A 23,120-nucleotide genomic window follows, 5' to 3' on the forward strand; every position below is an offset into this window, starting at 1 on the left:
CTATACAACGGTATACGAGAGGCTATACCTACTTGTATACTCGGCTAATTTGTGTGGGGTTTGTGTTTCGGAAAGTTCCTGCTCAGGTGAGCACCACAACACAACCCCCCCCCCCAAGTTCCCGTCCAAATCAGTATACAGCCAGCCTACTCATACAACAAGCCTACCCTGGCACGATGGGGCGCCTCCAGGGCTACGAGCGGCAGCAGTTCATTGAGACGGGCTTACCGAAGAAGGGCGACAGGCTCCAGCTTTGGTGCAAGCATTGTCATGCAGCTTACGGCGACGAACAAAGATCTGATCCTGCACCCGCGCCCAAGATCGTCATAGGGCGAGATACCAACTATGTGAGCCACCTCAAGCGTTGTGAGTACTACCTTGAGGCAGTCACACTGCGCAAGGTTGCCCCTCCTCCCTTTGAATGTGTTACTCTTCACGAAGCGTTGATGCGCAGCGCCCTGCAGCCTATACCCAGACCCAATGTGGCGAGGACCCGACATCGGGGGGATGACGTCAGTGATAGTGTTTCGACGGCTGGAGTTTCCACGGCCAGCTCCGACAGCCCAATTAGGTACGATTTCTCCGGTAATGTCCGGATATTGGCCGCCACTTGCCCCACAAATAAAGCCGCGGCTTTATCGATAAAGCCGCGGCTAAATTATAAAGCCGATCGGCTAAAAAATCGATAAAGCCGAAAAGCCGAAAATAAAGCCGCGGCTTTATCCAACACTGTCTTCGCAGCCTCGCAGCCCCCATGTCGCTCGAGCTGGTGGACGACTCGGAGGCCTTCGAGGCCGCTCTGAACTACGTCGACGAGTACGTCGAGCCCGCGCAGCAAAAGGTCGAGGAAGCCGCTCTCACGCTCGCTCTGGATGGTCTCCCGACGCGGAACGAGTTGGCGCTCGTGGCCGTGGAATCAACCGTTGCCAAGACTTCCTCGGCGTCTCGAGCACCGCCGAAGAAACAGACAAAAAAGTCTAAATGCACCGCGTCGAAGCCCAAAAGACCGCAGAGTTACAACTCCAACAGAGCTAGAGACCAGCAGCGCAAGGAGCTGCTGTATCTCCGCGAGAAGGTCGTGGAGATGGAGCAGGAGCTCAAGGTCCTGCAGGGCACTCGTCGACCCAAAACGCTCAATGAGCGGGAGGGTGACGATGATGATGAAGTAGGGGAAGTGGCTACATCGTCGGGGGTTCGAGCCCCCGACGTGTGGAAGGAGATGGCTGGCCACCAGCTGGAGCAGAGACTCAAGTCCGAGCGGGAGAACCGCCGACTGAAGGCGGTGCTGGAAGGCCAGATCAAGATCGGCAAGAGTCTGGCCAAGCTGCTCGAGGCCACGTCCACCACGGAGGTTGGTGACGCGGTCGAGTTGATTGGCTTTTGGGTGGTGGTCTAACGGTAGCTGTGTGTTGTTTTTGATAGCCGATGGAGTCGTGTTTGGAAGGGCTGCAACGTACACGACGAATGCACACTTCTGCTCCAGATCGCACGGGGCCGGAGATCTTTGCAGAGCTCATGGCGGGGGTGGACGACTCGTACCGCGAGGTGGACGACGTGTTCCGTGCCAATGGACTCGGAGAGATGGAGTCGTCCTTCAGTGACGCCAAGATGCGTGTCGGGCCTGATGGCGTGTACATGGAGATTTTTGCCAACAAGGTACTGCCGTTCGACGTGGTGTCGACGGGCACTGCCGCCTGGCAGTTCTTTGCCGAGTCCATGGAGCGCATGCCCTTCCGCTTCTTGTACCAGAAAGACCCACAGGTAAGGTTGGCGTTTGAAATATCGGAAATGACAGTGAGGCTAACTCGTCTGCAACGATGGCAGAACCTGGAGACAACGGACGATACGATCGTCGAGAGCTTCAGTATGGAGTTATATGCGAACGGGACGCAAGCCGATTTCCGCGTCAAGCAGATCCTGCGCCGCTATGTGGAAGAAGACCGCGTGGTGATTGTGTGGCGATCACTCATTGACCCCGTCGAGTTCTCGGGTGCTCCTCTGCGCGGAGCAGAATTCCGAGAGAAAGGCTACATTGTAGTTCGCCGACCGCGAGGCATGGCTGAGAACTTTGCATTGCTGCAGACGTGCTATCTCATCCATCCGGAGACGCCCGTGCACTCGCTGTCTGATGACGGTGCCATCACTGGTGCTCTGACCGAATTCGTCCTGAGCGGAACGGCAGCCAACATTGCTGCGGGACACCAAATGATCGAGAACATTTTGTTCAATGAGGCGATGAAGACGCACAGTCGCGTTTGAAAGTTGTGCCCGTGGTCTGCGAAGGCTAGGATTGGCTTTATCGCTCAACATGTAATTGAATACCAATTGTTTGTTTTTCGAGAATATGACCAGATATTTCAAGGAAAGCATCATGATGCGATCGATGCGCAGAGATAAAGAATACTGCCTTATCCCGTTCAGTTGGTCTCTTTCGAGATTGTGTCGGCGGCAGGCAAGTTCGAGGTGTCTTGCGGGGTGTTTTCTATACAGCACAAGTGCTTCGAATTGAAACTGCGCTCGATGCAAAGGTAATCACCGTACAAGATGCGCTTGGTAAAAAACTGACAGTTCCTCCTGACAACTTGAGGATCTACTTGGCGAAAAAAGGTAGCGCATGGTTGAAGAACGGTAAACCGTTGAATTAACGGCTAGTGCGTTGTTCTGTTGAGAACGAGTATGGAGACACAAAGTTTATTGAAATAGAGTCGTCCCAAGAGATATCACGACTCTTTCAGCAGGAATCCGATGCCATTCACGTGCTAGTGACGTTTCCTCAAAACGACAGAGGCGGAACGATGAAGTCTCGCTGACTCTCAAAAGAAGTTGCAGTAGAAGCGGTTGCTTACCACAAGAAGGAGACTTTTTGAAGTGGATTGAGTGGAACGATGACGATTGTGGGGAGGGGGAGATGAAGGATATTCAAGCCATTGGAGGCATCATACGTTTTGTCTCCAAATTTACGTTCGGAAGGAAATCTTGAACGTGTTGGAGATATTCAAGAGCTTTTTACGAGCGAACGAGGCGAGCTCCCAGAATGACAAGCAGTTCGTCCTGATAGGGAGTGCAGGAACAGGCAAGAGCTGCATCTTCGCCTTAATTTGTTTCTACAGGTCAATTGTGAGGAGAATGCCAGTTGTATGCCATTGCCAGGGCGACACTGAGAGCGATGAGCCTCCTGTTACATTGTCTGTCTGTTGCCGTGCTGGAGGCGAGATGCTCTGGAGGATTTGGCTGGAAACTCCTGAATGACGATTTTGTTGAGCGGTGTTGCGTATCGGGTGGTAATCTTCGGGATTTTTTGCTGCCGGTCGCTGATGCCAGCAGACTTGTCGTAGTGTAGTGTCTGCAGGGAAATCGAAGACACGCTGGGGGAGTCGGCGAAGCTCCCGGAAGTTTAGCCGTAGTGTATTGCCAAAGGTAAATAGCAAAGAGAATAGGACACAGGTACTCCTAGTGCTGCGGCTCCTGCTAACCAATGAAGCCGGAGCTACTGTAATTTAGGTTGTCGTTAGCTAGTCATCAAGTTTGTCGTTATGGCGCACTGGATTTCTGGCTGGTCATCAGCTTTACGTTATGCTCCGCTTGCTTTTCGTTATGCACACGATTTGTTGTCGCAGTCATCACGTTTGCCGTTATTGACTGCGCCCAGTAGGTGTTGAAGCTGCTAGCTTGGACAGGCTGGAGATTTCCTCCACTACACGTAGCAGCGATGCGTCGCCTCGTTTCTGAGGACGCGGAAGTGCTGCTCACTACGCATAAATGTAGCTTAAAGGAGCAGTTTGATCGCATTCGCATGATGACTCTGCTGAAGTATCCTATTCGAAGTACGACAACGTAAAATCGAGCGCAGACCACGAAGTATGCGGAGATCATGCAGGAGGATACGGGTACTGTAACAATCGATCCGACGAACAACTAGTTACTCATCAAACGTGAAGGCAAAACGATGGAGGATTTCGTGGCGGTGGTGACGAGGTGGACTGCAACCCCTGCCGAGATGGACTACTGGGTTCCCGCGTCAAGCGTGTGTGAAAAAATTGCTACTGTTGCGAAGTGGAAGCTATTGAGCGATCAAGTGGAGGCGTCCACCGACGGATCTCCCGTGGAGCGATTTTGCTTCCTGCAGATGACCACGGACATAACCCACAAGTGCGACGAAAATGGTCGTGGGAATTAGCGAAACCATTTCTACTGTAGATGCGAAAAAGCAAGTTTGCTACATGGTGCTTGTGTGTGATGGCGACTTTGGGTCGGAACTCGACCGAGCGGAAAATAAGAAAAGGTGGCTCCGACTGGATCCTCAAGAAATACAGGTTGATAAAGGCCATGATCACATCTCACTGTATGTTGCGGCATACAAGCTGCTTAAAGGCCCGCATTCCGAGTGAATTTTGCAACGAGTCACCTAGCTAACAACTCAGCTTGTAGGCCCGATAAGACGTCGAAAAACTTGATTCGTCAACTTTTTGCAAACACGCTGCTCATTTGTCATTAGCTCCTGATGCCTCGCTTCTCTTTTTTCCCTAACCATACCATCTAACGTTGAGCTAAGGTATTCTTCCTAACGTCTCGCTGGAGGTCCGACGATTTTTTTTAATTAATAACTCATCGAGCAAAATCTCGGATTACTGTCGATGGAGCCTCGACATTGCCAAAACCCACGTGTAAGTGACTTGCTAATATTTTGCATGTGCATGTATTCGCGACACATACCGTCATCATATAATTTCAGAAGAGCGGGATATAATTAATTAACAAAAGGTGGACGACAAGTGAAAAATCTGGCAGTTAACCGTGACTCGCGGCCCGCAACAGTCCAGAAGCCTTGGTGATCCGTACCGACGAGAGCGTGCCTTTCGGCACGCGCAAGTTCTGAAGCGTTGTTTACCGCGAGATCAGTTGGGGAGTCTGTCGCCGAGCATTCGTGTGCTCGTAACCGTCTCGATAGCTCAATAATTCGTGTCAAGTTGTCGATCACTGCGTCTGGATATTCCGAGCCTGTCGCCATGGACGGTCATGCGGTTGACCACGACACACCCGTCGTGCGGGGCCCATAGAGCCTATAGAGCGTGAAAGACCTCTGCGTGGTTTGATTCGCAAGGGGACGGTATCCACACGTGGCGTGGAATTGGAAAGAGGAATGCGTTGATCGAAGGCACGGAACAACACTGCCTGCTCCGAAGGCTCCTGGCCCAACAACAATTTATCGCGACCGCGCTGCCGTGCGGATCCGGATGGTGAAATTGCACCGTGAACCGATGGCGGTGGTGAGAAAGGGGTGGTACTCGGTTGACACCCGCTGCCCGATCGTCACCCCTGCCGGAGTCAGCTCACTTTTCACACGACAGCAACCTGCAACCGGCTCGGACCCTCGGTTCGATCCGAACTCCGCAAGTTCCAGCGCTTCGTCTCCAGAGTTCGAGCGATCGCGCGACGGATTTGCTTGATGGCCAGCCCGCGCTCTGCGCCGCCAAACAACGTGTTGGCTCGGAACGGCGCGAAAGGGCCACAAGCAGCGTGCGGCGAAAGGCTAGCCATGAGACGCGAGTCCCAGCTGGCACTCGAGCCAGACTGGGACGGCGCCCAAGTGGCTCGTTCTGGTCGCTGGACCAGAACCAAGGTCTCTATTGCCTATTTGCAGGGCGGCTAAATTAGCCTAGGTGCAAATAGGACGCGGTGACATGTAGGAGGAGGTGGCAACGTGTGACAGGGCTTGATAGGGGTGCCGTGCCATCGTCGCGCCGATGTTAAAGCTGCTCGATTCGAACCAAGCAGCCCCCACATCCAGATCAGCAAACAGCTGGCCTGAAAACTGAAGCTGCGCAGCTCCAATTGGCCGCTGGGTAAACTTTGGCGCGCGTGGATTGGTCCAAAACGCTACCTGCAATGACGCACCTGAAACGGCAGGCCAGAGATAGGCGAGGTGGAATTTCCAGGCTCGCGCAGCCGACAGCTTGATCGCGCTGGCACTCGTCGATTCCTGCCGCAACACCCAAGCGGGTTAGCACCACCTAAGCTCGGTTAGCACCACTTAAACTTGCGTCCTAGAGTGCGTCCGCCCGAGACAAGACGATGCCGCGAGCGGATCCACCCCGAGTCGCGCCCCATCCGCCCGGGACCGCCGTCCACAAGGACGCCAAGGACGCCAAGCCGCAGCACAGCAAGATGTTCGCCTTCTTCTTCCTCATCGTCATGAGCTGCGCGCTGGGGCTCATCTGCGTGGCGTCGCTCATCCAGCAGCGCGACCTGCAGCTGCAGCGGCTGGCCGTGCGCAGCCTCCACAGCGACCACGAGCACGAGCACGACGGCCTGCGCGGGCAGATGACGGAGCTAATGCAACAACCGGCGGACGAGGAGGAAGCAACAAATGCAAATGCAAATGCAAATGCAAATGCAACTGCAACTGCAAATGCAATTGCAACTGTAACAGACTGGAGCAACTTCGAGTGCGTCGGGTGGAAGGCCCAGCGCGACTGCGCCCCGGACGGCGGAGCGGACCCTCACAACGACCGGCCGTGCAACGCCACGGTGCACAACGGGGAGAGCGGTTTCTGCGAGGTTAAACACAAAGTCACGGGAGACGTGCAGCAGGTCATGAAGATGCACTGCGACTCGCTGCGCCCCGATGTTTCGTTCAAGTGCGACGAGTTCGCCACGTTCCTGCAGTTCGGACAGAAGGCGGCGCAGTACGTGCACGACTCCAGCTTCTCAATGGCCAACTGTCGCCAGAAGCTGGTGGACGATCAGGTACGTGCTGCCGCCGCGGCGGAGGGGAAGAATCAGGAGAAACAGAATCAGGTCAAGGACGAGAACTGGGTGGACAAGCTCAAACGGGGAGTGGAGCGCAAGCGGACGGTTAGTCCCCCACCGGAGGACATAAAGAGGCTGAGGAAACAGGTGCAATCCCCGACGTCATTCAAGCGAGGGATCGTGTTCGTGGTGTACGAGAAGATGCTGCAGAGTGTTTACGCGTCGGTCAAGTCCATGCGGCTCATGGGGTGCACGTTACCAGTGGAGTTGTGGTACAAAAGGTCCGAGACGGACCCGACCCACCCGCTGCTTCGGAGGCTGACGGGACAATATGGAGCGTACATGCGCGAGATCAACGACCCGAGAGCCTCCAAGTTCTACACCAAGACGTACGCTGTGTTCTACAGCGCGTTCGACCAGGTGCTGCTGCTGGACGCTGATAACTTCGCGGTGCGAGACCCGACGTATCTCTTTGACACGCCGGAGTTCCAGGACCAGGGTGCCATCTTCTGGCCAGACTTCTGGCGCCCCAAGAAGACCATCTTCAACATCCAGCCCACCAGCTTCGTCTGGGAGGTGTTTGACTTGAAGCCCGTGGACATGTTCGAGCAGGAGTCGGGACAGGTTCTGATCGACAGGAGCAGGCATATGAAGGCGCTCAACGTGCTCATGTACTACGCCTTCAACCCGAGCATCTTCGAGCGCCTGCGGCTCGCCTGGGGAGACAAGGACCTGTTCAGGTTCGCGTGGCTCAAGACGGGCAGCTCCTTCCACATGATCGAGACGCCGCCCGGCTCGGCCGGACTCAAACTGTCCGACCAGAACATTTTCTGCGGCGTGACGATGGTGCAGCACGACCCGCAGCGCGGGATCGTGTTCCTGCACCGCAACCAGGAGAAGCTGTCGAGCGAGAACCGAGCGAAGGTCTGGGCCCACGTCCAGGACTTCCGCATGGACGAGGTGTCGCTCGACGATTATGACGTCCGCGGCGCCAACGGCGGGCGGTACTTCCCGCAGTTCAAGCGCTGCTACGGCAAGGATATTTATTACGAGAACGCGTTCACGGTCAAGCCCATCGAAGAGCTGCCGTTCGCGGGTCTCGAGCAGCGGTTGCTGGACTTGGTGCAGGAGGCGGCGCGCATCGACGGCACGCAGCAAGAGCAGCCAAATGGCGTCGAAGGAGAAGATGTCGTCGACGTAGCTGACCCGGCGAAGATTTAAGAGACTGAGCCTGAGTCCTGAAGAGGCTTTCATACACTACAAGCTTGTATAGTAAGCGAGGAAGCAAATGTGCTCATGGTCGAGAGCACCAGAGCAGTTGCCGGCAGCCCAGAAGAGTGAGAGATGAAAAATTAATCGTATGCGGCGAAATGCCAGGTGAAAACTTTACTATGTATCCAGTGGTGTGTGAAGTGGGTGCAGCCGTGCGCGCAACACGCTCACTGACATCCTGCGAGCGAGTTTTGCTGTTAGCACTTGTCACGTGGTGATACCAAACCCGAGCTCGGCCGTTTTCAAACCACCGACACCAAGCGCGAAACGGACACGCGCTGGCATGGGATACTGCAACTCCGTTGAAATGACTCTCGATGCGAATGGCTCAGCTAGTGCTTTGTCCCAACAGCTTGAAAAAATGCGAATCAATGGATCCTGCTCGTGAAACGACTTCAGAAGCTTCCGTGCGTTCGAGAACGGATTGACAGCTTTTCGCAGTCTAGCAATCTCGGTTTAGCGCACAAGTCTGCTCAAATGCTGGGGCACGTTCGCGGTGAGGGTCGGGGCGGACGACGACCGCAGCCTCGTATTGTCGGGTGGGTGACAGTGCTGCTGCTTCTCGCTCTATCAGCTTCGTGCGGATGGTACAGCCAACAGGTCATCACCGTCTCGTACGAAGGCGAACACGAGATCAGCAGCGTGGCGCACGAGGTCATCGTTCGTCGCCAGCAGCTTCTGGCCAAACTCACAGCTCATGCCGGCGGTTCTGGGTCTTCTGTGCCATCGAAAATGATGCTGGAACCGCTTGAGTTGTCGACCGATGCGTCTCAGGATAAAGCCATCGCCTTCATCATTGACCCCATGAAAGATGCTCCACAAGACAACCCAGAGGATACACCGAAGCCGACTGAGAAGAAAACAGAGCCACCTCCGCAGGAGACTACAAGCCCCCCGACACCTGCGCCAACACCGAAGCCATCGGCTGCACCTGAACCGAGCTCAAAACCACCAACTCCAGCTCCATCTACATCAGCACCAACAAAGACTTCGGCACCGAACGAAACCCCAAAGCCGCAGCCGGACCCCAATATGGAGAAACTGTGGGACCCAGTCAAGACTCTCTCTGAACTCGATGAATATGAATGCGTTGCTTGGCGCCAAACAGCAAATTGCTCTCCTCGTGGAGCATTGAAGCCCAAGAGAGATGCTGGATGCGACCGCGTGATCCTACCATCGGATTCGGGTTTCTGTGAGTACCGTCATCGCAAAACGGGAGAACTACGGAGAATTATCGCCGCGAAGTGCAAGTCTCGCGCAAGCCAAATGGAGTACTCGTGCGCAAATGCAACGATGCTGGTGCGCTATAATTTAATGGCCGATGACTACAAACCAAACTACCCGCTTTCTTTCGACAACAACAAGCGTGATTTCTTACGGCAAAATGGACTCGCCAAGGACAACTCCAGCAAAGCTGTCGTGGTGAATGGGCACAAAATTGAGGCTCCTACGTCATTTACTCAGGGCATCGCCTACGTGGTGTACGAGCAATTATTTCTCAGTGTGTACGCGGCAATTCGTGCTTTGCGTTCAACAGGATGCACGCTTCCTATCGAGCTGTGGTACCGAGAAGAGGAGACAAACACCTCGCACCCGCTCCTGCAGGAGCTCACGACGAAATACGGCGCGTACTTGCGTATCATCAAAGATCCTCGCGCTGTTAAATTCTATACCAAGCTGTACGCAGTGTTCTACAGTGCTTTCGACAACTTGCTGCTGTTGGATGCGGACAATTTCGCTGCTCGCGATCCAACGCATTTGTTCACCACAGAAGTCTACAACGATACTGGTGCAGTCTTCTGGCCGGACTACTGGATGCCCAACCGCACCATTTTCAAGACCAAGAAGAACAGCGATTTGTGGAATCTCATGGGCGTCCCCTTTGTCGACATGTTCGAGCAGGAGAGCGGCCAGGTGCTCGTGAACCGACCAAAGCACACAAAGGCTCTACACACACTACTACACTACGGACTCACAGAGCCTCACTTGCCAGCGGAGTTCGATATGCTTTGGGGTGACAAGGATTTGTTCCGTTTTGCTTGGATGCGGACCAACTCCAGTTTCCACATGATCAAGCGGCCCGCAGGCAGTGCTGGGCTGAAGGCACCACACCTCAATATTTTCTGTGGTAACACCATGGTGCAGCACGATCCTGACGGCGAAATTGCGTTCCTGCACCGAAACATCGTGAAGTTTTTACGTGAAGGGAACAACACACAGAAGCTATGGCAGTACGTGCAGCAGTACAACATGAACCAAGACTTGCGGTACTACGAAGTTCGAGGCGACGTGGATCATCGATGGTTCCCTAGCATTCGGAAGTGCTATGGTAGACGCATCAACTACCTCCGAGCCTACTCACTCAAGCCTATTACCGATTTCCCGTTTGCAGGACTCGAAGATGAAATCATCAGCCACGTTCAAGAAGGTGTGGAGATTATCAAGGTTTCGGGATACAAGAGTACGCCGGAACCCCCAGCTACACTGTCTCCGAATAAGGCCAGGAAACAACGTCAGAGACGCAGGAAGGTCAAGAAGGCTAAGAAGGACAAGAAGAAATAACTCGAATCGAATCCATTTTTTGCTTAGTTGGTTAGTAGGCTTTAATGCAGTCTAGAGGTGTGTGTGACGACAGCCTACCAAGAAGCTGGAGCGGAGCAAATACTGTTATGTTTATTGTCTATGGTGAGGAGGCCAATAGACTGGCCTAGCTAGAGTTCCTCGGAGAGATCGGTCAGCTGCAGTGGCACTCCGATGATCTCTTGGTACTTGTGGTATGGGTAGCGCTCGATGTACTTCTGGACGATGTAGCCGAACGTAAGCGCGATCACGTTGAGCAAGAAGCTGGTCCAGGACTTGGTCAACTCGTTGATCATGATGAACACACCCAGAGTGAATGGCAGCGTCATGGCTACAACCAACGCGCGGTCAGAGAGGTTGACGCGGTATGGTCGCTCAATCTCAGGGTGGGAGAAGCGCATACGCACAGCCGCACTCATCTCCACGAGCGACGACAGAGCCGACAGGAAGTTGTCCACCCCCAAAATCGTGTCGAAGTCGAACATGCCCATGAAGACGATGATGAAAAACGCCAACAGGATCGCTCGCCGCGGGACGCCTGTGTCCGGGTGACGCCTAAGATGCAAAAAAAGAGAAAAAGGATAAGTTACAGAGTTCTGCCTATACATTCCCCACAGCAATTTAGACACGTACTGGGCGAAGTAGGGAGGAGCCAAGCCCGAGTCGGCCATGCCAGCGAGCTGGAAGCCGTCTTTTGCCATCTCCGCAACATAAAGACCCAGGTTGCCAAACACCGACGAAATCAACACCCAGATACAGAGCCACGTGCCACCAATCTTCTGCGCGATCACCGAGTACGATCCGTCTTCCCAAGTCGTGTAGTGCGGCATGTCCGCCCCGGCGATCGCAATGAACGGGATGATGTAACTAGCACCAAGTACAACACCACCACCACCAACACAGTAAGTAGCCTCTCCTCATCAACTCAAACCACACCACCCAAATCAACGCAACGTACGTGAACGCAATCATCACCACCGTGAGCACCATTGCTCTCGGGTACGTCGTCTTGGGCGACTGGATCTCCCCCGCGTACGCCCCCGCCGCATCAAAGCCGCTGTAGTTCCAGTACAACGCACTCATCAACCTCCCCCAATCCCGCTGCAAAAAAAAAAAAAAAAAAAAAAAAAAAAAAAAACTCAGACGACCCCTCCACCCACCTCCATCTACCTGCACTTTACGTACGTCTTTGCGGACGACGAACCAATTAGCCGGTTGGATCAGCGGCGTGGCGTACGTGACGAGCACCGCGAAGGGCAAGAAGATCATGACCCCCATGACCAGCAGCGTGTGCCCCACCACCTTGATGCTGGAGAGCGTGGGCAGCATGAACAGCACCGCGAACGCCGCACGCATGGCGAAGACGCTCCACGCGACGTTGTCACCGTCACCACCGTCCACTCCGTCCTCGTCCCGGCGCAACAGCGCACGCAGCGTGTCCACGATGAGGCAGGGGTAGATGGCGTTGTCAATGACGCCCGACGTCCAGGACCAGAAGCCCACCTGGAAACCCATGGGCCGGCCGAACGCCACGCCCACCCACTTGCAGAAGCTGCCGTCCGTCGGGAACGCCGTGAACAGCTCGGCGAACGTGAGCGCCAGCGGCAGGCACCAGACCCACGGGAAGAGCACGACGGCCAGAATGCCCACGAACGGCCCGCAGGCGGCCAGCACGGGCTCGCTGCCCCACGGGCCGCCGCTGACGTTGAAGTACGTGATGAGCGCCACGGACAGGATGCCCATCTGGCGGTGCGAGTGCGAGCCCGGCATCGAGAGGAGGAGAGCAAGGAGGCAGGACGAGGAGGTGGTGTCAACAGCTCAGCAGCTGCGCATCCTTTGGCGACTGAAAGGTGGCGCGCCGGACTATTTTCTGGGTGTAGCCATGTCCGAAGGGACTTGAGGTGAGTATGGGATCAGGTGGGACTAGTTTTTGGACTTTGGGATGGATGGATGGCGTGGACCACAAGTGGGTTCAGTTCAGTTTGTGTAAAGGTTGTGTGCGGTGTACCTCATCATTAAACTTGTCAGTTCGAACTACCGGTACATCTATACATAGTGAGTACCATGTCTGCATTCTCAACTGTGGGAGCACACAACGCTGAATGTAGAGAATTACTGGCATCATCAATCGAAACATTGAAAGCAAAAACAAACACAGGTTTCCATCCGACATACGATACCGACCGGCAAAATCGCGCTTGTGGACCTCGAATTTCCCGGTCAGAGTCTCCAAGTCATATTGTCTCCAGTACGGCAACACGCAGGTGGATTGGTCTAGTAGTGTAAAATCAATTTTGCCTTTGTGATTTCCTGGTGATTTAAACCGTGCTCATCGAGTGGGATAGGTTTCGCTTGCTCAGTGCTCATCCACCAGCCGCTGTTCTCCGCCACGAAGAATTGTAGATCTGTTTGTATCACCTATCATTATTGCTTTGTTCTCCGCTTTGAACATATTTTTGAACTCCCACACGAACTCGTTCTTGTCGACGTGACAGTGAACGAGGTGATGTCAACTCCAGCAAATGCGCAGCCAAGTGTCATAATTTATCCACGGCCGACTTTATTCATCGTCTCCATTAAATGAAGAAGGAGAATAGACTACGTAAAAAAATAGATGCTTAGGAATCTAAGTAGGAATCGCGATTTAACCGCATGAATCGTATCCTGTGTTTCTTGTAAGCTATTGGTTGTTGGAAAATTTAACGAACTCGTGTGGTTACATCGGTCCAAAAAAACCTATATCATTTCCGGGCCCCAAAATCTCGGATTTAATTTCGGGCGTGTGACCTCAATATTTTTACAATTTTCACATATTGTATATTGTCGTAAATCTCGTGTAAAAAGTAATCGAATTAGAGCTATTTTCGATTTCTACGAGTGTCTTCTATCTTTTAATTTTCTGATGTCTGGTTATGTACGAATTTTGATTGGTCAACTTTAAACATGATTATCTGGAAAACTCCAAATGTGGCTTAGTATATTTTTGTTTGACGCGAATCAATTTTATTCTCTTTATGACCTACATGTAGCCATGTCTTCTGGTAACCAGATCTGATTCGCCAATCACATCCCGCTTCCGCGCCTTTTCGCCGCTTTTTCCGGCCAATGGCGTCGCTTGAAGACTATCCTTCTCCTCATTCCTCACGAGCAGCCATGGCGTCACGCTCCGACGAGAATGTGCAGCTGAACCACGTGGCTCCCGCGGCCCCCGAGGGCGCCTCGACCAAGCGCCAGCGACTGCAGTACGCCGCAGCTGCCCCCAGCGCCATCGGCCGCGTGCTGGACGTGGAGATGCTGCTGGGCGGGCTGCTGAAGTTGCTGGACTTGGCCTCACTCGCCAGTTTCCTGGAGGTTCTGGCGCTCGACGAGTCCTGGCAAGGGATTTTGACCAATGAGGAGCTCTGGGGGAAGATGCTGAGCACGCACTTCGCTGGGAAACTGCCAGCCGCCGAGGAGTTCAACGACGACCAAGTAGATGAAGAGGAGGAAGAAGATGATGATGAAGAAGAGGTAGAAGAAGAAGAAGAAGCATTGTTGCCAGTGGGACGAGAAGAAGACGAAGAAGAACCGGATCTTATTGAGCTGCTGGAGGGGGACATAGACGTGGACGACGGAGATTCCATGGCAGGAGACGACCTGGAGAACGAAGAAGAAGAAGAAGATGATGATGATGCTGACGTCCCTCCGCCTCCTATTATAAGACCCAGAGCTGGCCGCAGTGCTCGGCAAATGGCTGCAGTGGCGGCGGAAGCTGAAGCTGAAGCGGCCCGGGAGGTGAGTCAGGGGCTGAGTACGAGCTGGGTCGAGGGCGTTCCTAGTCAGAAGGTGCTGGCGCTGGCTTGCTCCGAGTTGAAGGAGTTCCTGCGCTCAGCGGAGCAGCTGGTGCTGTTTAACGCCCGCGTGCAGATTATACGAGGAGATATTGGGGAGATTGAGAAGGTCGGGGACCAACGGATTGACGGACTGGCCTTCCCCACGGCGTCGGGACTGAGGAACCCGTACACCGGAGCGGCGGCGGTGATCCACAACCGCGCCGGACGAGGCCTGGCTGCCCACGTGGGAGCGTTGAATGCTCACTTGGGTCTTGGGGATGCCCATGTGACGCCCGGGTTTGATGCAGGAGTGGACAAGCTCATCCACTGCGTCGGACCCGCTGGATACACTCCGGACTGCTTGAAAGAGCTGCAACGCACCTACAGGAGCGTGCTGCGCTGCATCCAACGCGAGAACCTCAGCTGCGTGGCCATGACGTCGATCTCCACAGGAAACAACGGCCTACCTCTGGATTCTGCTTCGTGGTTCGCGCTGTGTGCTATCCAGCGTTTCATGCGTTCCACTGCCAACTGGACGGCGACGATTGGCATCGTTTGCTTCGAGGCGGATGCGTACGCGGCGTTTGCTAAAAGCAAGTCCAAGCTGATGGCCCAGTTCAACTCGGACTGCGTTCGCGCGAATCCTCCGTCTCGGCTGCGGTAAGTCTACGGAATGCGTGGGCGTGAAGCCGTTGGATGTGGCGAGGACTCTGCTCTATTCCTATCTTATTTAGGTCGAACCTCGTGGAAGTCGTGTTGATGAAGTGTTGGAGGAAGAGATGTAAACGACGTAGCAGGATGCGTGTGCGCAAGGTGAGATGTTTCCAATGTTATATGCATTAAATATATGGAGGTCCTACTAGGTGACTACCTGTTCGAGAACCCAGAGTGGTTCCAGGTTTCGGCAGCTCGTGTCAATAAGCTCTCTGTGCAAGTGTGGCAATCACCAGACCGCTTTCTCGGACTTTCACCTCGTCAACGAGTTTGCTCATTAGGCAAGTGGCGTCTAACCGACGTCGCCAGAGGAAATTTGACAGCAGTGAGTGGGCGTACGCCAACGACGCGGGCGTTGAAGATTATATATTGCATGCAGTTGAGTAGGAACGCGGATTGCAAACGTGAAGAGTAGCTCACAATGGACTCAATCGATCAAAAAAAGCTTTACTTGTCATCTTGCGGTCTGTTCATCGATCAAAGGCATGTAATACGTGCACTCAGGATCAGCGTAGTTTCGTATGCAGGCGTCTCGGGGCTTCACAAACACCACCATGTGACCATCTCGCCGAAGATTGGTCGCTGCTTGACCGTTTTGTGAGTTATCTGCATCAACAATGGCTGCTTTGGCTTCCGAAATGACGTTCACCCCTACCCAAGGCTGCATTTGAGATCATACTTTTAAAGATTTAAATCCCAGACATTTTTTTTGTATTGCTGTCTCCGATCGTTTGCAAATGGCTACCATTTTTGCCCGCTTTGAATGGATTTTGTCTTGACCCATGAGTTCAACAGCGCAATAAACCTGGATTTTCCAGTTGACTTCCCGAAGTGTAGCCATGTACGTGTTCAACATGTGCAGCATGGATACCCAACCCGTCCGTTCGCCTTGCAGCGATCCTTCATCCATTCGGACATTCACTTCCTCCACGCCGTGTAACCTTGCTGTGCCATGGCTTCTCTGGTAAAAGGCCTCGCCGGAGACCTCACCGGGTCCGCGGACGTCTGCAAGATTGTCGCGGATTTTTCCAAGTGCCAGGCGTCGGAGTACCTGCTGCCAAGTGAGACCATCGCCTTCTCCATGGTCTCGTGCAAGGAGGAGTTCACGTTCACCAACATGGCTCTCATCACGCTCGAGGGCGAGTCTGCCACCACCACTCGCAAGATGGTGGAGCGCTACGAGTACAAGGACGACAAGATCAGCCAAGTCAAATTCGAGAGCGCGGGCCACGTCGACCGCGACTGCGAGATCAAGTTCCACATCGGGAGCAAAGGCATCTCCATCGACGTCGCCCGGGGTGAACAGACCTCGGCTCAAGGCATCTACAAGGTGCTGGAGCTCATCAGTCGAGCTCAAGTGGAAAACGAACGTCGTTGGGAGATCAGCACCCTGGGCATCAAACATGCAAGTGAAGCTCTTCGCCTCACAGAGAACAGCGGCCAGACACTCACCAAACAGTCGGACGAAGCTACGGCGTGGCTCTACGAAGCCTACAAACGCACCCACCCGCACTGCTACCGCGACGTCATCCAAGCTGCTTTCTCGGACCTCGGACTCGTTGACAAGATGGCGCAGTAGGTATCCAAGCTGCAACACGATACCCTCCGGGCTGGTTTGTTTCTTGATTGCACTCGAGGAGAGTAGCAACCAAGTGATAAAATAATAATGTTACGGACGTTCGCTGATGCACTGCACGACGCGCGTCCTCTTACTTGTTGCTATGAGCCTTCATCGCCTCGTTGAACAAAATGTTCTCGATCATCTGGTGACATGAGGCCACGTTGGCTTCTGTGCCGCTCAGTACAAAGTCCGTGAGCTCACCTGTGACGGCACGTTCATCCGAGAGCGAACGAATGGGTAGTGCGGGTGAAATGAGGTAGCACGTTTGCAGTAGTGCAAACCGCGGAGACATGGCTCGAGGACGACGCACCACGAGGTATCCCTTCTCCTGAAACTCCGCGCCACGCACTGGGTTGCCTGCGAAGCTCACCGGGTCGATGTAGGATCGCCACACGATCACGACACGAGTCTCTTCGATATATCGGCGAACAATCTGCTTCACGCGGTAATCCGCCTGCGTGCCTTTGGCGTGCAGCTCCATGCCGAAGCTCTCGATGATCGTGTCTTCTGTTGTCTCCATATTCTGGATCACAAAACAAACAAAGACACCAAGTCCATGTCAGCCTGCAACAACTGGCATAGTTAACGTCACAATTTTTCCCAAAAGCTCGCTCACCTGAAGATCCTTGTGATACAGAAACCGGAACGGCATGTGCTCCAGTGATCGCTTGAAGTATCGCCACGCCGCTGTGCCGGTCGAGGCCACGTCAAACGGCAGCACCTTGCTCGCGAAGATCTTCATGTACACGCCGTCCGTCCCCTCGTGCATTTCGGCATCACTGAACGACGACTCCTTCGTGTCCAGCCCATTGTCGTGGAAAACCGCGTCCACTTCCTTATACGCCGCATCGATCCCCTCCATCAGCTCTTTGAAAATGCTCGCATCGGAGCGATCCGGCTTGGACACGTGCATCCTCTTCAGCCTCTGGCCGTCGCCCAAGCAGCTCTCAATCGCCTACAAACCACCCAGCACCTCATCAGTACAACACCCTCCCCACTTCATCCCTCACTCTCCCACTTACATTCGTCGTGGCTCGCGCCTGCAGCAGCTTCTCGAGACTCTTGGCGATCTTGATCTGTCCCTCCAGCACGAGCTTGAGCTGCCTGTTCTCCCTCTCACTCTTGAGTCTCTGCTCCAGCTGATGACTGGCCATCTCCTTCCACACGGCGGGGGCCTCCTCGTCCCCCTCCTGCTGCTCTGCCACCTCCTGCTTAGGCTGCTTCACCTCCTGCCTCTCAGCCGTGAGCGCCGGCACGCGCGTCTTCTGCAGCGCCTGCAACTTCTGCTGCATGTCCGCCACCTTCTCCCGCAGGTACAGCAGCTCGCGCCGCTCCTGGTCGCGCACGCGGTTGCGCGTGCTGCTGCGCGACGTCTTGCAGGCCTTGGCGGTGGCTCTCTCCTTGTCGCCGTCCTTGTCCTCGCCCTTGCGCTTCTTCTGGGGCAGCTTGGGGGCTTTCGCGCCGGCAGCCACTCGAGCCAGAGCGGCGCTAGCGTCCGTGGGGGACGAGCCCGGCAAACCCTCGAGCGCCAGGGACAGCGCCACCTCGTCCGTGCCCGCCGTCATGAACTCGTCCACGAAGCACAGCGCGGCCGTGAAGGCGTCGTCCTCGTCCTCGAGGCGCAGGGCCATGCTCGGTCTCAGATATTGCTTGACACTCGACCGTTACGCTTGGAATGACACGCGAGTCGCGAGCCATCCCTCACGTCACTTGGTTTTTGTATGCCGACGGGATTGAGACGTTTCTTTGTTGGGTGGCGTCGCGACGTGACGACCGCGTTTCGCCAGTTGAACCCCCAAGCAGCCAATCCAGACAAGTGTAGCCATGTTGGAGTTCATGTTGTTCCCTTCACTAAAGGCCATCGAGGGGCTATAGATCCAATTGGTGCACTCACGATCAGAGTGACGACTACAACTACCGGTGCAAAGGCTACGGCAGCTGGACGGACTAAGGAGAGGTTGACTAGTACGGATTCAGCCAAGGCGACGGCCGTCGAGAGGATTATGGCTCCGGCCGTCGATGCAGTACCAAAAGCCGGGGAAAACAGTCCTGCCATTCACACGCAGCGCCTTATACACCTCGCAGTCTACGTCGGTCCACTCGTAGAACTTGCCTTCGTCAAACAAACGCGTAACAAACAGGCAGGATGTCGTCCCCGGTATTATCACAGCGGTGCCTCACAACCGACACCTTTTGTACGGTTGCTAAGTAGAAACTGATCAGAGCCAAAATGCAGCTCTTACCTGTTCCTGGGTTCCCCACGGAAATGAACAGCTTCTTCGACTTTACGCTCGGTTCCCTTCTTGAATGCTCCAACACACACAGGATCTCTTTGCGCACGTAAAATCTGGAACCCGCGATATCTTCAAGGGCGCGAATGTCCTTCACTTCTCCGTAATCATCGTCACTCCACTTGAACAAATTCAACAACTCTTCAGGTTGCGGCAAGGCGCCATGCATATCGTTCTTAACAAGTTCTGAACGTAATCCAACTAACTGCCTTGGAGTACCAGCACGTGAACCTGCCTTTCACCGAACATTCAACCCCTCTCAAAATGAATGGCGTTTTTGATCTGTTGCAAGGGATCCATAGTCATCAGACGTAGCGGAAGCCCATAATTACCAAGAGGAACATCTTTTGCTCTCTCACGTTCCATCCGCTGGCCGCTTGATTTCTTCGTCACGAAAAGCTGTAGACTTCTAGCATCGCCCACCAGTCTCTGATTTCTTCGATTCCATCGCGTCTTTCAAGGCTTGTTTTCGTCGAAGATGATACAGAACAGTCGATTTTCCTCTCCGACGAATGCGCAGAAGAGCATCATCTCTCCATAATGATCGCTACGAAAGAAATCGTACCTATTTGACACAGAGACAGCTCAAGAATAGAACTGGATCAACCTGTCTACAGTGCTGGCAGCTCCGGGGGTGATTTCAGATATGGGTCGTGGCGGGTCCAAACAGGTGAACTGCCTGGTGCGGTACAGGAGGCAAGTTGGCCTCGAGGATCTGGCTAAATACTCCGAGCCCCGACGAGAGAGATGTTGCAAGTCGGTATTTTGTCTCAGGCGGAAGCATTCGTGATTTTTTTCTACCAGCTCATTCTGTTCGGGATCACATAGAGGTGGAGTTGCGCGATATTATTTTCACCGTGGAGATTTCACGCTTTTACAAAAAGATAAGCATTTATATTAATGCCTACTTGCAGCCCATGTCCACGGAACAGTACAGAAACAACATCGCATTGAAGACACGGTTGGTGTATTATCTCGGCAGAGTATTGACAGCAACAACGTAGGAGGCAATCCGTTCTTGGGAGATAACCTATTGGCGGCAAGGGCTATTGTACAAGCAGCTTGCCTTACAGCACTCCTCGAAGGTGAGGGCGCGGCCATTCGCGCAGCAGGCAGATAGGTTATTAGTGGCCCCGACATTCTGGCACCAACTGAACTGGGTGCAGGATGGGACGGCGTTGACTGGAACGGCAGGAGCAATCGCTGCAGCGAGGGCAACAACGAAGTAAGACTTGACATTCATGGGGCTTGACTGGTCGGATCGTTTAGTGGGGGTGACTCGAAAAAATGAGAAATGAGCACTGAACTTACCTACCTGTGTCGAGCCGAGAGAGTGGCCGTGTCAACCTCTGCAGCGAAACGGTGTAAGTTTTTTATTCGGCCGGTTGGCAGAGCCAGCGAAGCTGGTCCAGCATTCGAGGCACCTTTACCGAATGCAACGTCAAGACAAGTCCAAAAAGGCATAATAAGTGCATCCTATTCTTTAGATATCCTGTCATATCCGCTCACGTAATATGCGAGTAATAGTATTCTGAACAATCTATCCCTAATTTCCTTTCAATTCGCCTATTTGCAGCCATCGCGTATTTTGACAGGGACATCTGTATTTAGTCAACACAAAATACGTTATCGAATCAACACAAAAGCCGTTATTGAAGCAACGACGAAAATTTTCTCGGACACTGTATAGTTGATCTGATGCTCCATATGGTGAAACCAATTGGCAACCAGTATTATAGATCCTGTATTTATATGATATGGTCCAGGATTCGTCCCAGGATTTTGACATCATCTGGAAGCACATAGGGAAGATACGTCGAGGACGAAAAAAGATTCGTAAGGAACGGATGAGAGACGTATGAAAAGTGTATTGCCATGGCTACTATGCGACACAGAGTGTTCTCGCTTGGCACACGAGAAACCGAATGATCAGACTCCAGTGCTGATCTCAACGTCAGTGTAGTGAGTGATGGAACTTTTACTTGGATAGGAAGCAACATTAGTGCTGGTCCGTCAATCTCGATCGGGGCACTCGTCGGGACCGAATCATCTTCATTTGTTGTTGTGTTCTTAATAATCCTGGCCTCCAACAGATCCAAAACACATTATAATATCCACTTAATCATTGAATAACAGTGCCATGAGCTTTGAAAACGAAATACAAATAATAGCAGCTCCGGAGCTCATTAAATAGCTCAAGGTTTTTTTCCCACGACGGGAGTGATCTACGTTGCAGGTTTGCATACCTATCTGAAGATCGTGTGTTACTAAACTTTCAGTACAAGCATTGACGATCTACCCCTCCTCTTCGAGGTAAAATTCACGATCATGACATGTTTGTCATGACAGACATTGTCTGCGGAGTTAGATACCCCCACAAGAAGAAAAAAGTAGCTGGGTTTGTTTCAACATTCAGCTTTTGTTGCTGTGTAATTATATCACCGCCCTTTGCGAATTGTGCTCATCGTCCTGACCTACTACCAGCCTGATCCCTCTAGCATAAGGCACTCGGCGCCTGGGCGTCTCGTGGTCTCGTCGAACAGGGTGTTCTCGATCATTTGATGTCTCGCAGCAATGTTGGCTGCCGTTCTGCTTAGTTTAAAATCTGTCAGGGCGCTAGTGATGGTACCGACCTCCGACAAAGAGAGCACGGGGGTCTTCGGGTGGACGAGATAGCACGTTTGCAGCAACGCAAAATTCTCGGCCATGCTTCGCGGACGGCGGACTACAATGTAGCCTTTCTCTAGGAATTCTGCTCCGCGCAGTGGAGTGCCCGAGAGCTCGAAGGGATCAATGAATGATCGCCACACAATCACCACGCGGTCTTCTTCCACATAGCGTCGCAAGATCTGCTTGACGCGGAAATTTGCTCTCATCCTTTTCACATGCAACTCCAAACCGAAGCTTTCGACGATCGTGTCGTCCATTGCTTCCGGATTCTATCACAACATCGCAGTAGACGTAACACTTATTAGACACGCTTCCTTTAGTCAATAACCAACGCTTAATCTTACCTGCGGGTCTGTCTGGTAAAAGCAGCGGAAGGGCATGTGCTCCATCGACTTGGCAAAGTATTGCCACGTAGCAGTGCCCGTCGACGCCACGTCGAACGGAAGAACCTTGTTGGCAGACATCTCCATGTACACGCCATCAGATCCTACATGCATTTTGGCATCGTTGCATGACGAATACATTTCTCCAAGTCCATTGGCGCGGAACACGTCGTCCAGCTCTCGGTACGAATCGTCTACCCCAGCCATGAGCTCTGCAAACATTCCTGGACCGGTGCGATCCGGAGCGGAGGCGTATATACGTCTCGTTCGTTGAGGGCCATACAAACACGACTCGATCGGCTGCAAAACACAACATCAACGTTAGCACAAGATTAAAAAAAAAACTTCCAGAATATAGAAATGAATGAGCTCCTACCTGCGTGGTCGACGTGGCCTCGACCAGCTTGGCCAGACTCTTGCCGATCTTGATCTGGCCTTCCAGTACCGCCTTCAGTCGGCGGTTCTCCTGCTCGGACTTGAATCTCTGCTGCAGCTGGTGATTCGCCATCTCCTTCCACACGTCGGGGGCCCGAAATCCCGACGATGCAGACACTTCACCTACTTCACCAGTATCCCCCTCGCCACCATTATCACCCTCCAATTCCCCGAAAGGTTTTGGTCGACGAGTGCTCTGCAGCACCTTGATCTCCTGCTCTAGCTCCATGACCACTTGTCGGAGGTACTGCAGCTCCTTGCGCTGCTGCTCCCGAGCCCGATTCGGGTTGTAAGTTGGTGGTCTTTTAGGCTTCGACACAGTAGATTTGGAGGAGGTCTTTGTGGAGTCTTTCGACTGCTGCTTCGACGTTGTTTGAGGATCGAGAGCGACCTGCAGTTCATCTGACGACGGGAGACCGTCCAGAGCGAGCGTGAAAGCGGCCTCGTCGTCGGTTCCCTCGACGTATTCGTCCACAAAGTGCAAAGCGGCCTCGACGACCGCGGAATCGTCAAACAGCTCGAATGACATGGGAACGCAAGTGGCAAGTCCAAGTGGGCAAATCGCTCTGACAAACCAACCCGCGCGTCGCGT

At 53.5% G+C, this 23,120-nt stretch overlaps 8 protein-coding genes across 9 annotated transcripts; 5 read left to right on the forward strand and 3 right to left on the reverse strand.

The window, feature by feature from the left end:
- Positions 1–754: 754 nt before the first annotated feature.
- IUM83_01272 (Cytochrome P450 86A2) lies at positions 755–2,259 on the forward strand (the record flags this gene model as incomplete). Its single annotated transcript, XM_067925114.1, has 3 exons — positions 755–1,351; positions 1,423–1,761; positions 1,825–2,259. The coding sequence occupies 3 exons, from the start codon at positions 755–757 to the stop codon at positions 2,257–2,259; spliced, it is 1,371 nt and encodes a 456-aa protein (XP_067797483.1).
- A 3,813-nt stretch (positions 2,260–6,072) lies between these two features.
- On the forward strand, positions 6,073–7,971 carry IUM83_01273 (RxLR-like protein; the record flags this gene model as incomplete). The annotated part of the gene is made up of 1 exon (XM_067925115.1): positions 6,073–7,971. The coding sequence occupies one exon, from the start codon at positions 6,073–6,075 to the stop codon at positions 7,969–7,971; it is 1,899 nt and encodes a 632-aa protein (XP_067797484.1).
- Positions 7,972–8,499: 528 nt separating this feature from the next.
- On the forward strand, positions 8,500–10,584 carry IUM83_01274 (uncharacterized protein; the record flags this gene model as incomplete). The annotated part of the gene is made up of 1 exon (XM_067925116.1): positions 8,500–10,584. One exon carries the CDS (start codon positions 8,500–8,502, stop codon positions 10,582–10,584), a length of 2,085 nt encoding a protein of 694 aa, XP_067797489.1.
- Positions 10,585–10,733: 149 nt separating this feature from the next.
- IUM83_01275 (Amino Acid-Polyamine-Organocation (APC) Family) lies at positions 10,734–12,372 on the reverse strand (the record flags this gene model as incomplete). Its single annotated transcript, XM_067925117.1, has 4 exons — positions 10,734–11,157; positions 11,236–11,469; positions 11,561–11,703; positions 11,788–12,372. 4 exons carry the CDS (start codon positions 12,370–12,372, stop codon positions 10,734–10,736), a joined length of 1,386 nt encoding a protein of 461 aa, XP_067797490.1.
- A 1,383-nt stretch (positions 12,373–13,755) lies between these two features.
- Positions 13,756–15,409, forward strand: IUM83_01276 (Hismacro and SEC14 domain-containing protein; the record flags this gene model as incomplete). The annotated part of the gene is made up of 3 exons (XM_067925118.1): positions 13,756–15,074; positions 15,149–15,227; positions 15,350–15,409. 3 exons carry the CDS (start codon positions 13,756–13,758, stop codon positions 15,407–15,409), a joined length of 1,458 nt encoding a protein of 485 aa, XP_067797487.1.
- Positions 15,410–16,080: 671 nt separating this feature from the next.
- On the forward strand, positions 16,081–16,707 carry IUM83_01277 (Bacterial PH-like domain; the record flags this gene model as incomplete). The annotated part of the gene is made up of 1 exon (XM_067925119.1): positions 16,081–16,707. The coding sequence occupies one exon, from the start codon at positions 16,081–16,083 to the stop codon at positions 16,705–16,707; it is 627 nt and encodes a 208-aa protein (XP_067797488.1).
- A 130-nt stretch (positions 16,708–16,837) lies between these two features.
- IUM83_01278 (M96 mating-specific protein family) lies at positions 16,838–18,380 on the reverse strand (the record flags this gene model as incomplete). 2 transcript variants are annotated; one of them, XM_067925120.1, is made up of 4 exons in its annotated part: positions 16,838–17,272; positions 17,366–17,704; positions 17,772–17,939; positions 18,006–18,380. In XM_067925120.1, 4 exons carry the CDS (start codon positions 18,378–18,380, stop codon positions 16,838–16,840), a joined length of 1,317 nt encoding a protein of 438 aa, XP_067797492.1. The 2 variants fall into 2 exon arrangements, with proteins under 2 accessions (XP_067797492.1, XP_067797491.1); XM_067925121.1 differs by having other exon boundaries at positions 17,772–18,380.
- A 3,137-nt stretch (positions 18,381–21,517) lies between these two features.
- On the reverse strand, positions 21,518–23,057 carry IUM83_01279 (Cytochrome P450 86A2; the record flags this gene model as incomplete). Its single annotated transcript, XM_067925122.1, has 4 exons — positions 21,518–21,979; positions 22,055–22,197; positions 22,354–22,393; positions 22,470–23,057. The coding sequence occupies 4 exons, from the start codon at positions 23,055–23,057 to the stop codon at positions 21,518–21,520; spliced, it is 1,233 nt and encodes a 410-aa protein (XP_067797493.1).
- Between the last annotated feature and the right edge of the window lie 63 nt (positions 23,058–23,120).

This window comes from Phytophthora cinnamomi (genome assembly GCF_018691715.1).
Source record: "Phytophthora cinnamomi strain GKB4 chromosome Unknown Contig14, whole genome shotgun sequence".
NCBI classification, from domain to species: Eukaryota; Oomycota; class Peronosporomycetes; order Peronosporales; family Peronosporaceae; genus Phytophthora; species Phytophthora cinnamomi.